The 13,456-nt window shown below is 39.5% G+C and overlaps 2 protein-coding genes across 2 annotated transcripts; one reads left to right on the top strand and one right to left on the bottom strand.

Moving 5' to 3' along the window:
* The first annotated feature begins 4,698 nt into the window (after positions 1 to 4,698).
* On the top strand, positions 4,699 to 8,924 carry LOC117320491. The gene is made up of 6 exons (XM_033875081.1): positions 4,699 to 4,962; positions 5,243 to 5,388; positions 6,012 to 6,231; positions 6,754 to 6,947; positions 7,295 to 7,363; positions 8,012 to 8,924. The coding sequence occupies exons 1-6, from the start codon at positions 4,767 to 4,769 to the stop codon at positions 8,657 to 8,659; spliced, it is 1,473 nt and encodes a 490-aa protein (XP_033730972.1). The 5' UTR covers positions 4,699 to 4,766; the 3' UTR covers positions 8,660 to 8,924.
* A 516-nt stretch (positions 8,925 to 9,440) lies between these two features.
* Positions 9,441 to 12,281, bottom strand: LOC117320490. The gene is made up of 2 exons (XM_033875079.1): positions 12,083 to 12,281; positions 9,441 to 10,414 (listed from the first exon to the last, which is right to left on the bottom strand). Exons 1-2 carry the CDS (start codon positions 12,279 to 12,281, stop codon positions 9,441 to 9,443), a joined length of 1,173 nt encoding a protein of 390 aa, XP_033730970.1.
* Between the last annotated feature and the right edge of the window lie 1,175 nt (positions 12,282 to 13,456).

Below are 13,456 nucleotides of genomic sequence, written 5' to 3'. Positions count from 1 at the left end.
ACAGTATATAACCTGCTCATTCCGGCAAAACTTCCATCGGTGAACAATTAACCGCGCGTCCGCGATAGCGTGGTTACAATACTACGGAATATGGTGACGCTCACCGTGGTGTTATGACGTCATTTCTAGAGTTACTAGGAGGTTCGGATCTTTTTGGGCACCTCCAGTGGGATGTGATTAACAGGAAAACCTGCTCATCCCGGCAAAACTTCCATCGGTGAACAATTAACCGCGCGTCCGTCGTAGCGTGGTTACAATACTACGGAATATGGTGACGCTCACCGTGCACTTATGACGTCATTTCTAGAGCGGCTAGGAGGTTCGGATCTTTTTGGGCACCTCCAGTGGGATGTGATCAACAGGAAAACCTGCTCATTCCGGCAAAACTTCCATCGGTGAACAATTAACCGCGCGTTCGCGGTAGCGTGGTTACAATACTACGGAATATGGTGACGCTCACCGTGCAGTTCTGACGTCATTTCTAGAGCTGCTAGGAGGTTCGGATCTTTTTGGGCACCTCCAGTGGGATGTGATCAACAGGAAAACCTGCTCATTTCCGGCAAAACTTCCATCGGTGAACAATTAACCGCGCGTCCGCGGTAGCGTGGTTACAATACTACAGGAATATGGTGACGCTCACCGTGCAGTTCTGACGTCATTTCTAGAGCTGCTAGGAGGTTCGGATCTTTTTGGGCACCTCCATTGGATGTGATCAACAGGAAAACCTGCTCATTCCGGCAAAACTTTCCATCGGTGAACAATTAACCGCGCGTCCGCGGTAGCGTGGTTACAATACTACGGAATATGGTGACGCTCACCGTGCAGTTCTGACGTCATTTCTAGAGCTGCTAGGAGGTTCGGATCTTTTTGGCACCTCCAGTGGGATGTGATCAACAGGAAAACCTGCTCATTCCGGCAAAACTTCCATCGGTGAACAATTAACCGCGCGTCCGCGGTAGCGTGGGTTACAATACTACGAATATGGTGACGCTCACCGTGCAGTTCTGACGTCATTTCTAGAGCTGCTAGGAGGTTCGGATCTTTTTGGGCACCTCCATTTGGATGTGATCAACAGGAAAACCTGCTCATCCCGGCAAAACTTCCATCGGTGAACAATTAACCGCGCGTCCGCGTTAGCGTGGTTACAATACTACGGAATATGGTGACGCTCACCGTGCAGTTCTGACGATCATTTCTAGAGCTGCTAGGAGGTTCGGATCTTTTTGGGCACCTCCATTGGGATGTGATCAACAGGAAAACCTGCTCATACCGGCAAAACTTCCATCGGTGAACAATTAACCGCGCGTCCGCGGTAGCGTGGTTACAATACTACGGAATATGGTGACGCTCACCGTGCAGTTCTGACGTCATTTCTAGAGCTGCTAGGAGGTTCGTATCTTTTTGGGCACCTCCAGTGGGATGTTATAACAGGAAACCTGCTCATCCCGGCAAAACTTCCATCGGTGAACAATTAACCGCGCGTCCGCGATAGCGTGGTTACAATACTACGGAATATGGTGACGCTCACCGTGCAGTTATGACGTCATTTCTAGAGCTACTAGGAGGTTCGGATCTTTTTGGGCACCTCCATTGGGATGAGATCAACAGGAAAACCTGCTCATTCCCGCAAAACTTCCATCGGTGAACAATTAACCGCGCGTCCGCGGTAGCGTGGTTACAATACTACGGAATATGGTGACGCTCACAGTGCATTTCTGACGACATTTCTAGAGCTGCTAGGAGGTTCGGATCTTTTTCGGCACCTCCATTGGGATGTGATCAACAGGATAACCTGCTCATTCCGGCAAAACTTCCATCGGTGAACAATTAACCGCGCGTCCGCGTTAGCGTGGTTACAATACTACAGAATATGGTGACGCTCACCGTGCAGTTCTCACGTCATTTCTAGAGCTGCTAGGAGGTTCGGATCTTTTTCGGAACCTCCATTGGGATGTGATCAACAGGATAACCTGCTCATTCCGACAAAATTTCCATCGGTGAACAATTAACTGCGCGTCCGCGTTAGCGTGGTTACAATACTACGGAATATGGTGACGTTTACCGTGCAGTTCTGACGTCATTTCTAGAGCGGCTAGGAGGTTCGGATCTTTTTGGGCACCTCCAGTGGGATGTGATCAACAGGAAAACCTACTCATCCCGGCAAAACTTTCCATCGGTGAACAATTAACCGCGCGTCCGCGGTAGCGTGGTTACAATACTACGGAATATGGTGACGCTCACCGTGCAGTTCTGACGTCATTTCTAGAGCTGCTAGGAGGTTCGGATCTTTTTGGGCACGTCCAGTGGGATGTGATCAACAGGAAAACCTGTTCATTTTGGCAAAATTTCCATCGGTGAAAAATTAACCGCGCGTCCGCGGTAGCGTTGTTACAATACTACGGAATATGGTGACGCTCACCCTGCATTTCTGACGTCATTTCTAGAGCTGCTAGGAGGTTCGGATCTTTTTCGGAACCTCCATTGGGATGTGATCAACATGATAACCTGCTCATTCCGACAAAACTTCCATCGGTGAACAATTAACCGCGCGTCCGCGTTAGCGTGGTTACAATAATACAGAATATGGTGACGCTCACCGTGCAGTTCTCACGTCATTTCTAGAGCTGCTAGGAGGTTCGGATCTTTTTCGGAACCTCCATTGGGATGTGATCAACAGGATAACCTGCTCATTCCGACAAAATTTCCATCGGTGAACAATTAACTGCGCGTCCGCGTTAGCGTGGTTACAATACTACGGAATATGGTGACGTTTACCGTGCAGTTCTGACGTCATTTCTAGAGCGGCTAGGAGGTTCGGATCTTTTTGGGCACCTCCAGTGGGATGTGATCAACAGGAAAACCTACTCATCCCGGCAAAACTTTCCATCGGTGAACAATTAACCGCGCGTCCGCGGAGGTTCGGATCTTTTTGGGCACCTCCATTTGGATGTGATCAACAGGAAAACCTGCTCATTCCGGCAAAACTTCCATCGGTGAACAATTAACTGCGCGTCCGCGTTAGCGTGGTTACAATACTACGAATATGGTGACGTTCACCGTGCAGTTCTGACGTCATTTCTAGAGCGGCTAGGAGGTTCGGATCTTTTTGGGCACCTCCATTTGGATGTGATCAACAGGAAAACCTGCTCATACCGGCAAAACTTCCATCGGTGAAAAATTAACCGCGCGTCCGCGGTAGCGTGGTTACAATACTAAGGAATATGCTGACGCTCACCGTGCAGTTCTGACGTCATTTCTAGAGCTGCTAGGAGGTTTGGATCTTTTTGAGCACCTCCATTAGCATGAGATAACAGGAAAACCTGCTCATTCCGCAAAACTTCCATCGGTGAACATTTACCGCGCGTCCTTGGTAGCGTGGTTAAAATACTACGGAATATGGTGACGCTCACCGTGCAGTTCCGACGTCATTTCTAGAGCTGCTAGGAGGTTCGGATCTTTTTGAGCACCTCCATTGGGATGAGATCAACAGGAAAACCTGCTCATTCCGGCCAAACTTCCATCGGTGAACAATTAACCGCGCGTCCGCGATAGCGTGGTTACAATACTACGAATATGGTGACGCTCCTCGTGCAGTTATGACGTCATTTCTAGAGCTGCTAGGAGGTTCGGATCTTTTTGGGCACCTCCATTCGGATGTGATTAACAGGAAAACCTGCTCATTCCCGCAAAACTTCCATCGGTGAACAATGGTTTCCGCCGCGACACTACTCACCAGGGGGCGCATGTGTACTAGGGGGGTAACTACCGACGCCAGATTTTAAGATGGCGGGCTGCTTTCAGCATTGGTCGGTACCACAACTGAAGACGGAGTTGAGAAAACGGAGTGCTGCAACCCATGGCCGAAAGACTGATTTAGTTGAAAGGTAACACAATGCATATTTTCTATTCAATAAATACCTCCATTTATTGTTTTCCCGACTACATTTCGCTCATCCTTCGGCTGACAAATCAGACCGTCCGTCATCGGGAGAAAGTGAAAGTAGGAACTAGGTATCGTTATTCACATGGTCTTTGCTCCTATCAAATAATCTTATCAACCCACACGATCGAATCGGATACTTTGTATTTATGATAATCTCTGGCTGTCACAGGGAGCGAAGTGTGCACGTGACGTCTATATATATATCGTGAGCATTACATCGTGAAGTACATTATCTAGCCGTAAGTTTGATTTTGCAGTGTTAAACTTAAAATACGGCTGTTAATGCTCCGTACAATGGTAGAAATGGTAAAATCATAGTCATATCATTTGTTTCATATTATTATTAATTTATTGAAAAATTATCAAGATTCACTAAGTATGTTATTGCTCTATTTTAGTTAAATACTGTAGCATTGGAGGCACACAGTAAACAGTAGAACAGATGACAGTTAACTGCTATAGTTTAGTATTTATTACAGAAGAACAAAGAGGAATAATTGAAATTAAATTTATTTATTTCTTATTCATGCATTGTAATTGTAATTAAAGATGAAATCCTCTTCATCTTGTTAAACAAGACATGTTTACAGAACATTTGGTTTCTAGGATTCGTTTTCACACAGCTAGAATCTAATTAAATTTCACAAAGAATGATTTCCAATTGGTACAGACTTTTTTTTTTTTTTCTATTGTGCACTTTTTCTTTATATAGAAATAATTTCTTTTATCATCCATCATTCCTAATTTGTGGAAAACGTTTCAAATTCATTACATACACCAGGGACATATGTAATAAGATATGTCCCTGCATACACTAAATTAAATGTATTTCCTTATTTTTAGATTAACGGCCTATGAAAGAAATAGGAACTTTAGGCATTCTGCATTGGAGATTCCTGATGCCATTGATGTGTTTTGGCCAGTTGTTGGCTTCCAGCAGTTGGTTCAAGATCACCGGATCATCCTACCCAAACTAACACACCTGCAGATAGAGGAGTACTTTTTGTACAGACTGGCAGGTACACATGCTATTACCCTTCTGATTAAATGATTGAAATGTATTATTACTGAAATGTACCTAAAATTAACAAAAAACAGGCGAGTTTTTAATGCCAGTTAAAGGACATATATAGGCTTAGCCTGTTGTCTAATCAACTTATTTATATATATCTTTATGTAATTGTACATAAATGTATTTCTTTATAATAAAATATTTTTAAATAATGCCAGTTGGTATTCTGCTTCATAATTCCAATACTGGCATTACAACAAAATTTATTCTTATCTGTTTATCTTCAGGAGACAAACAAGCCACATCGGACGTGAAGGCCCTGCAGAAAGGAGGAGACATGTTGGCAGGAAACAGAATCCTAGCATGTTCCCTATTGAAAAAAAATGGACATATATTCCTTACTGGAATTGTTGGTGCTGCCATGAAGAACAAGGTTAATATATGCAAAGCACATCATTATGTATTTGATTATATCAAGACAATGTATAATGTACTTAACTCTAGAAAATCAGTAATATCATTCATTGGAATAATATTTATAGTACATGTTTGTTTTTCTAAGCCATTGATCCAGTGACCAGTTAATTATACAAGATTTTACTGGCATTTTCTGTATTTTTGTAAATCCATAAGATTTTTGGGGTTTGTTTTTTAGTCTTATTTTATGCTATGGTATCATGTGCAGCAATATATTTCTGTGATCATTTTAGTAAAGTTCAAATATGTATTTGTAATAAATTATCATCAGTTAAAAAATTACAAGATGATTTTGGTTCCACTCACCAAAATTAGATAAATTGTATCTATCTAAATTGGAGATGTATGCATCTTTTTTTTTTAATTGTAAAATTTAACAGATCTTTATCTAGTTTAAATGTAGACATATCATGGCTTGTTTGCCATTCTAGATTGCAGTTCAAAACACAGATCCAATTGTGTTCATAGCCCCATGAACATAATTTGTTCTTGTCAAGTATACAAATTGACTTGTAGAGAAAATGCACATGTATTTTAATTTTATCTCTAATAACCTTATATTTACTTGTGCATATATAGGTATCGTACAACTATAAGATAAGCCTCGAGGAGACGAGTGGGGATCCTGTTAATTCAGCATGTGAATGTCCAGCTGGCAAAGGACCACATGGTACATGCAAGCACATAGCTTCAGTGCTTCTCATGCTTGGAAATTTTATTTCAAATGGTACCCTACAAGTACAAAAAACCTGTACAGAAAACCTGCAGAGCTTTCACAAGCCAAAGTCCATCTATGATGGTAAGTACATACATAGATCTAGAAGTATAAAAAAAAAGTTTCATAGTATACAGTGTGTTTATTTGCACTTTACTGTATTTTTGTTTTAATTGACTCAACAACTTAATTAATAAATCATAGTTATATTAAGAATGTTTGCAACCACATCTCTTTATACCATGAAGTACAGTGTAATAGTATTGATTGAGAAAATGACCAATATCAATAAGGATCTCATTCAAACATTTATACATCAACAATGATAAATGATCCAAAAGAAATAAGGATTTACTAGTTTTATCCATGTCTGAACTTTACAATACAAAATGGTCAGTGACAAAGATGAATATGATGAATCATTCTCGAAATTGAAAAAAAAAGAAATACAGAATTCAATTTATCAATATGCCTATACAGACAATAATTTTCTATGCCCAAGATTTTTTTAGGACATCTCATTTTCTAAGCTTCATGATTGATTGATTAGAAATGTATGTGATCAAACAACATTTACAATGAATGACAATCATATATAATGCATAGGTAAACCCGTTCCTGTGGAAGACATGCCAACTAAACGTAAATTTAATGAAGATCTTCTGGAAGATCCTCGTCCCCACAAATATCGCAATAATGATGGCTACCCCGACTTTGTGAGGAACATGATGGTAAATCACTGTGCTCAACATTCACAGGACATGGCTATGAGATTTCTTCACCCATCTGCTGATATACAGGTATTAATTTGGGCAAATACCATGTAAATAAAAAGTTAAATATCTGGGATATTTCACTGTGTATTAAAAGAACTGTGTTAGCCTCAGATGAAGTCATTTACCTTTAACACAAAACATTGAAATGGCATAATTTCACATAAAAATTCAATCATTTGATATGGATGATATAGAAATAAACTATACAATTTTGTTGGCTCGTTCAGAAAAGGGAGATAACTTTTATAACTTTAAATTACCAGTTGAGAGTTACAGACCCTCTGGGCCTCTTCATGGGAAATTTGACTTCATTGTATCATTAAAATCAATGAATTACTATAATTATCCCCAAAATTTGCATTGTATGGCAGGCAGCAGCTTTGGATCATGACTATCTACCACTTCCCTTCACAGAGTATTTAGTAGACAAAGCAACAAAGGTATGTATCAACTACTGATTTGGTTTGAGAAAATGTATGTATACATCCAACTTAGCTTGTATGCTTCAAGTTAGTGTCCAGTGACGCTATCAAAGCAGTCCTATATTCACTACAATTCAATTAATCAAATGTACTAATTAGCTTATAAGTATACATATAGTTTTGATAGCTGCTGACATCGGGGACAAATATAATGCTACCAAATCTCTCAAAATCATTTATTATTTCAAAAGGACCAAGATTTCATACAGTAAAGAAAAAAGTATAGACACATGCAGCATCTGGCATCCGTCTCGTGTACAACTTTCAATTTCTTGATATCGAAGAGGTACAGCGTCATACTATTTGGCCAGTAGCATGCTGGGATTATGTTTGTAAGTTTATCGTGATCTACTTTCAAGAGCAAAATTTTTTTACATTGTCATCATGTCATAACACCTTCTGACAAAGATCATGAGGTACAGGGGAATGGTATCATTTAAGTCTGTTTTAATGATTATGACCCACTTTGTAGTTCACAGAAATGAGAATTACATGTGAGCGATACAGGCCCATCAAATTTCTAGATTTTATATACATATATATATATATATATATATAGTTAAAAACCTATATATATTTACTGGGTATATGTATTTGCTATTGCAGGTTACTGAAGAAGATGCTTTAGATCTGGAGACGAGGACTAAATGTCAAGCTAAATGCAAGAAATGGGTGGAAGAGAGAGAGTGGAGAGTGACCGCATCTAGGTTTGGAGATATTACACATGCAACATGTAGAAGGAATATGGAAAAACTGTGCGAGAGTCTTCTCTCATCTAGAGTACTTCATACGAAAGCAACGGAACATGGTAAAAACTATAAAAAGAAGGCAGTAATGAAGTTTGAAAACACCATGATGTTAAAGGTGGAAAGGGCAGGACTTTTTGTGGACCCACAACACCCATATCTTGGTGCTTCACCAGATGGAATTATAGATGAAAATGGCATCCTGGAAATTAAGTGTCCATATACAGGTCGCACATCACCTATCTTGCCAGGGAAGATGTTTCCATTCCTTCAATATGATGACAACAAACATATCTGTTTAAACATGCATTCCAAGTATTATGACCAAATTCAAGGACAGATGCTGCTTTCTAAAAGGAAGTACTGCTATTTTGTTGTTTTTACTTTTGTAGACATGTTTGTACAGAAGATAGCATTTGATGCAGAGTACTGTAAATTCAGTCTATTACCCAAACTACACCTATTTTATGTGAAGCACTTCAGGTCTTACATTGCATCCCATATGTAATATGTAAAAGAAAACTGACAATTTCAGAAATGTGATAAATATATCAGACACATAGCTCAATATCAAGACTACATATATATTTCCTTGATTAAAGTATGTATCTGGATACTTAAAAATATGTACTAGATTACACTTTTAGAAATATTTTACCTCACTGTTTCATACTGTACATGTCAATGGATCAAGTCCCAAAATGTTTCTGAAATTCCAAAACAATGAAGATTTTCTACAAAAACTAGGAGTACCAGGTATCTGTTAGGGCAAGCAAAAGCACGCATTTACAAATATAATTCCCAAAGCGACATTGCCAAACTATGAGATATATCTTTAAGTGAAATAGTATAGCGACAACTTTAAATAAATTAGATATATCTCATCATAATGAAGATTATATAATGTATCATGATTGTTGATAAGATCTCCTAGAGTCTAAAAATAATATAATATTTCTGTGTATGGGATACTGTCTTAGCTCATGTAAGTTCTATTGCCTATTTAAATCGGATAAGTGGTGGGCATAGGGATTTCTGAACATTGCCTTTTTTAATATTTTTTTGGAAAATGGACAGTAGTTTATGTCAAGAAAGAAGAAATATGTATCAACTATAGCTATGCATTTTTATCTACCAAGGGTGCTCTGAAATTTAGAAGTGAAAAACAAATATATATAATTCTTGATGCAAGTTTCAGTTTGCTAGCTGGCAGTGGTGTTCCTATAATTTTGTATCGTTTAGCAAGTCCAATAATTCTTTCAATGTGAATTCTTTTAGAAGCAATTCTTCTATCTCTGTGTTTTCCCCTTCAACATTGATGGGGTGTTAACATGAACATCATGAGTAGCAAACAAATCCTGTACCATGATTCCCCTATCTGCCATAATACTGTCACCCCTTTCAAACAAGTTTCTCTGTGGATCTAACAGTTCAGAGTTTTCTATTATCTGGCGATCACTTGCTGAACCCCCATATGATTGACTTACATAGGAAACTGCACCACGAGGTGTACAGCCAATCATAGTTTTAACAGTGTTTCTATGTTTGTAACTGGACCAAGACAAACTCTGGGCCTGTACATGGGAAGGTTTCTGGATAGGAACCTCTGTAGCATCAAGGATAACTCTAGTGCTTTTGAATTTTTTCCCAAAATCTATGGGCATGTGTTCTGTAACAGTATCCCTAGTAGGCCATATAGGTAGCTCTTTTAGTTGAAAGTACAGAAAGTTGATCCAAGTGATAACTACTTTGGAAACAGTTGTCTCACTAACACTGAACTTCTCAGAAAGCTCAAAATCATCAGAGCCTTGACGTAGTTTGATCATGGTCAAAAAGAACTGATCTTCTGCTGAGAGGGATGTACATTTGTAATTTAGATCTCTAGCAGCAGGACCAAGGCAATTAAAGACAAACATGAAATGATGATAGTTAGCAAAGCCAGTCCAATACTGGACACCTTTTGGATTGTTAGAGTAGTTCTGAATGCGACAATCACCAATTATGTTGCATTGAGCCCCTGTGCTAGCAAATGTTTCTGTGACAGTGTCATCACCAGGAATTTCAATAATGTCATCAATTCCAGGTGGCAGTTCCACCTCCTGCTGTACATCACCCATTAAACTGTCCAAAATGGTGCCGTTACCAGGGGAATTGCTGTGCTCAACCCTCTTTTGTTGGCGCTTTTCCCTTGGACTTGCTACAGATGTAGGCCTAAAAGGGAACACTGAAGGCACAACTCCATCCTTAAGACGGCCACGTTCTCCTGAAATAGTATCAGTATGCTATCACACTATTTACCTGTCAATAAGTCCCATATGTCAAATAGAAATACTTATACATATATGTAAATAATTTTTCATCGTCCTATAATATGCCAACTCGTGCCTCCGGTTAGAATTAAGTATTGATATGTACAATTATCTTGAAGAATGCGCCTACTCTTTGCATTTCCCCAACAGAAAATAATTTGCTTTGCATTATTTTCACTTAAATCAGATTTGCTACCACATTTACTTTTGAAAAAGTTACATACTTTACAAAAGAAATATACATTGTAGTAATACTTTTTTTTTCACAATAAGTTTCTGTAATGCGAAGTTGAAATCTGAACTTCTTAATTACCAGTATATTATTACTTTTTCAATAAAAGCAGTAGCTTATCCACTTTTGTTGCCAGACAAACGGTTACACTATTTTTGTTGATATACTTTTCAGCAACATCACAGATTAGCTCTAAATTCTCATCCATATATGCAATCACTTCCTAAATTTTATGTTTATTTCAGCTCCTGAACATACCTGCTAGACAAATATTTGTTCACCTTTTATATACCTGATTCAATAGTAGGTTAACCTACCTCTTCTCTCTGATGATGTTGCTGTATGATCACTGAAAAAAAAAGAAGAAAAACCACAAAGCAACACGAACAAATATAAAAAATAAATCATAGAACAACAACAGTTTAATGTTAGTTTATCAAAAACTGTATCTTTACTTTACTTCATTGCCACACTGGGTCTTTAATTGGATTTTATATAGGATGGGATATCATGCATGTCTTTCATGTTGGATAGGTTTTTTTTTAATTATGTAAGTCCTCATGAACAATCTTTATATATAGTAATGTTACACTGTTATACCCATTAGTTGTGTTCAGACTTGATTATCTGTATTAAAAAATCATTTATTGTTTTTGTATATATTGTGAAAGTACTACTTATCATGTACATGCCATCATAAACTCTGGACTGTGCCATATATGTATACATAGGTAGTACATTAATAAATCAAGTATCCATAGTCATATATTTTCTCTTTGTATTGTATACTTTTAAGATTCAACAAGCCAGGACCAAGATCCAAAATTTGTTTGTATTTTCCGAGTAAAGAAGTATAGCAATTTCCTGTATTAATTCTTACAGGATATGGTTATTCAATTCTACAATTTGCAAACAGTTTTCATTACATTAAGCTTGAGTTGTTTGTTAACCTTATATTACGTCATAAGACACATTATTTGTAAATTATTAAGAGTTTTTGTCAGTAAAACGTGCTAGAAATTGAGTTAATACTGCGATAACAATATTTATCTGACATGGCCTTCTGAAAGATCCACGAATGTTAGGACCTTCTTGTCACGACAGTGTAAACGAACAATGATGCGATATCAGCTGTCCAAATGGGTTCGGTTTTATTTCAATAGCATACGATCTTCCTAGTACATAATCATGATGTTTTACCAAAAGTGTACTGCAGTGTTCAGTAGAATATGAATTGAATACTCGTTCCAAGTCAAGATATCGTACAACTCAAGCTCAATTTAATTTAGTCCTACCGTGTAGAGACTGAACTGTTCGCTGTATAAATAAATCAAATAACAAATGATTGAAATAGATAATAAGAAAATCGAATGGTTGCCGTTTTTCATACCTAATAAGGTTTCCTTGTAGTCACTTTCTTGAAAGTGTGCTTTGCACACAACGTCTTCCGTTGACGGTGACCAAAGCCCTTTCGTTCTGAAGTCTGTTCTCTTTATTGCCACCCTCCACTTGCGCAGCAGACTGGAATCACGGCGGAATTTATGTCCCCCGCTTCCAGTACACTCGGGTACACAGCAGTACTTCACCATCTAGATTAGGATTAGGCTCCTATAAGCCTATGAGATATAAAAGGGACCGGCGGCTACATCGAAGAGACCAAATCGCGCCTCCGTTACAGAAGAGTGATACCCCCTAGTGCAGCAGCGCCGTCTGGGGGACAGAAATGCCGCGGTGGAAACCATTAACCGCGCGTCCGCGGTAGCGTGGTTACAATACTACGGAATATGGTGACGCTCACCGTGCAGTTCTGACGACATTTCTAGAGCTGCTAGGAGGTTCGGATCTTTTTCGGAACCTCCATTGGGATGTGATCAACAGGATAACCTGCTCATTCCGGCAAAACTTTCATCGGTGAACAATTAACCGCGCGTCCGCGGTAGCGTGGTTACAATAATACAGAATATGGTGACGCTCACCGTGCAGTTCTCATGTCATTTCTAGAGCTGCTAGGAGGTTCGGATCTTTTTCGGAACCTCCATTGGGATGTGATCAACAGGATAACCTGCTCATTCCGACAAAACTTCCATCGGTGAACAATTAACCGCGCGTCCGCGGTAGCGTGGTTACAATACTACGGAATATGGTGACGCTCACCGTGCAGTTCTGACGACATTTCTAGAGCTGCTAGGAGGTTCGGATCTTTTTCGGAACCTCCATTGGGATGTGATCAACAGGATAACCTGCTCATTCCGGCAAAACTTCCATCGGTGAACAATTAACCGCGCGTCCGCGTTAGCGTGGTTACAATACTACGGAATATGGTGACGTTTACAGTGCAGTTCTGACGTCATTTCTAGAGCGGTTAGGAGGTTCGGATCTTTTTGGGCACCTCCAGTGGGATGTGATCAACTGGAAAACCTGCTCATCCCGGCAAAACTTTCCATCGGTGAACAATTAACCGCGCGTCCGCGGTAGCGTGGTTACAATAATACGGAATATGGTGACGCTCACCGTGCATTTCTCACGTCATTTCTAGAGCTGCTAGGAGGTTCGGATCTTTTTCGGAACCTCCATTGGGATGTGATCAACAGGATAACCTGCTCATTCCGACAAAACTTCCATCGGTGAACAATTAACTGCGCGTCCGCGGTAGGGTGGTTACAATACTACGGAATATGGTGACGCTCACCTTGCAGTTCTGACGTCATTTCTAGAGCGGCTAGGAGGTTCGGATCTTTTTGGGCACGTCCAGTGGGATGTGATC

Source organism: Pecten maximus, unplaced genomic scaffold (genome assembly GCF_902652985.1).
Source record: "Pecten maximus unplaced genomic scaffold, xPecMax1.1, whole genome shotgun sequence".
In the NCBI taxonomy this organism is placed as follows: Eukaryota; Metazoa; Mollusca; class Bivalvia; order Pectinida; family Pectinidae; genus Pecten; species Pecten maximus.
Note: the sequence above shows the minus strand (reverse complement) of the source record. Positions and strands in the feature narration are given on the sequence as shown.

Coding starts and splice junctions, on each gene's coding strand:
- LOC117320491 (XM_033875081.1), top strand. CDS start 4,767: ATGTATTTCCTTATTTTTAGATTAACGGCCTATGAAAGAAATAGGAAC. Junction 4,963..5,242: donor CTTTTTGTACAGACTGGCAG/GTACACATGCTA, acceptor GTTTATCTTCAG/GAGACAAACAAGCCACATCG. Junction 6,948..7,294: donor ACCCATCTGCTGATATACAG/GTATTAATTTGG, acceptor ATTGTATGGCAG/GCAGCAGCTTTGGATCATGA.
- LOC117320490 (XM_033875079.1), bottom strand. CDS start 12,281: ATGGTGAAGTACTGCTGTGTACCCGAGTGTACTGGAAGCGGGGGACAT. Junction 10,415..12,082: donor CTACAAGGAAACCTTATTAG/GTATGAAAAACG, acceptor ATACTATTTCAG/GAGAACGTGGCCGTCTTAAG.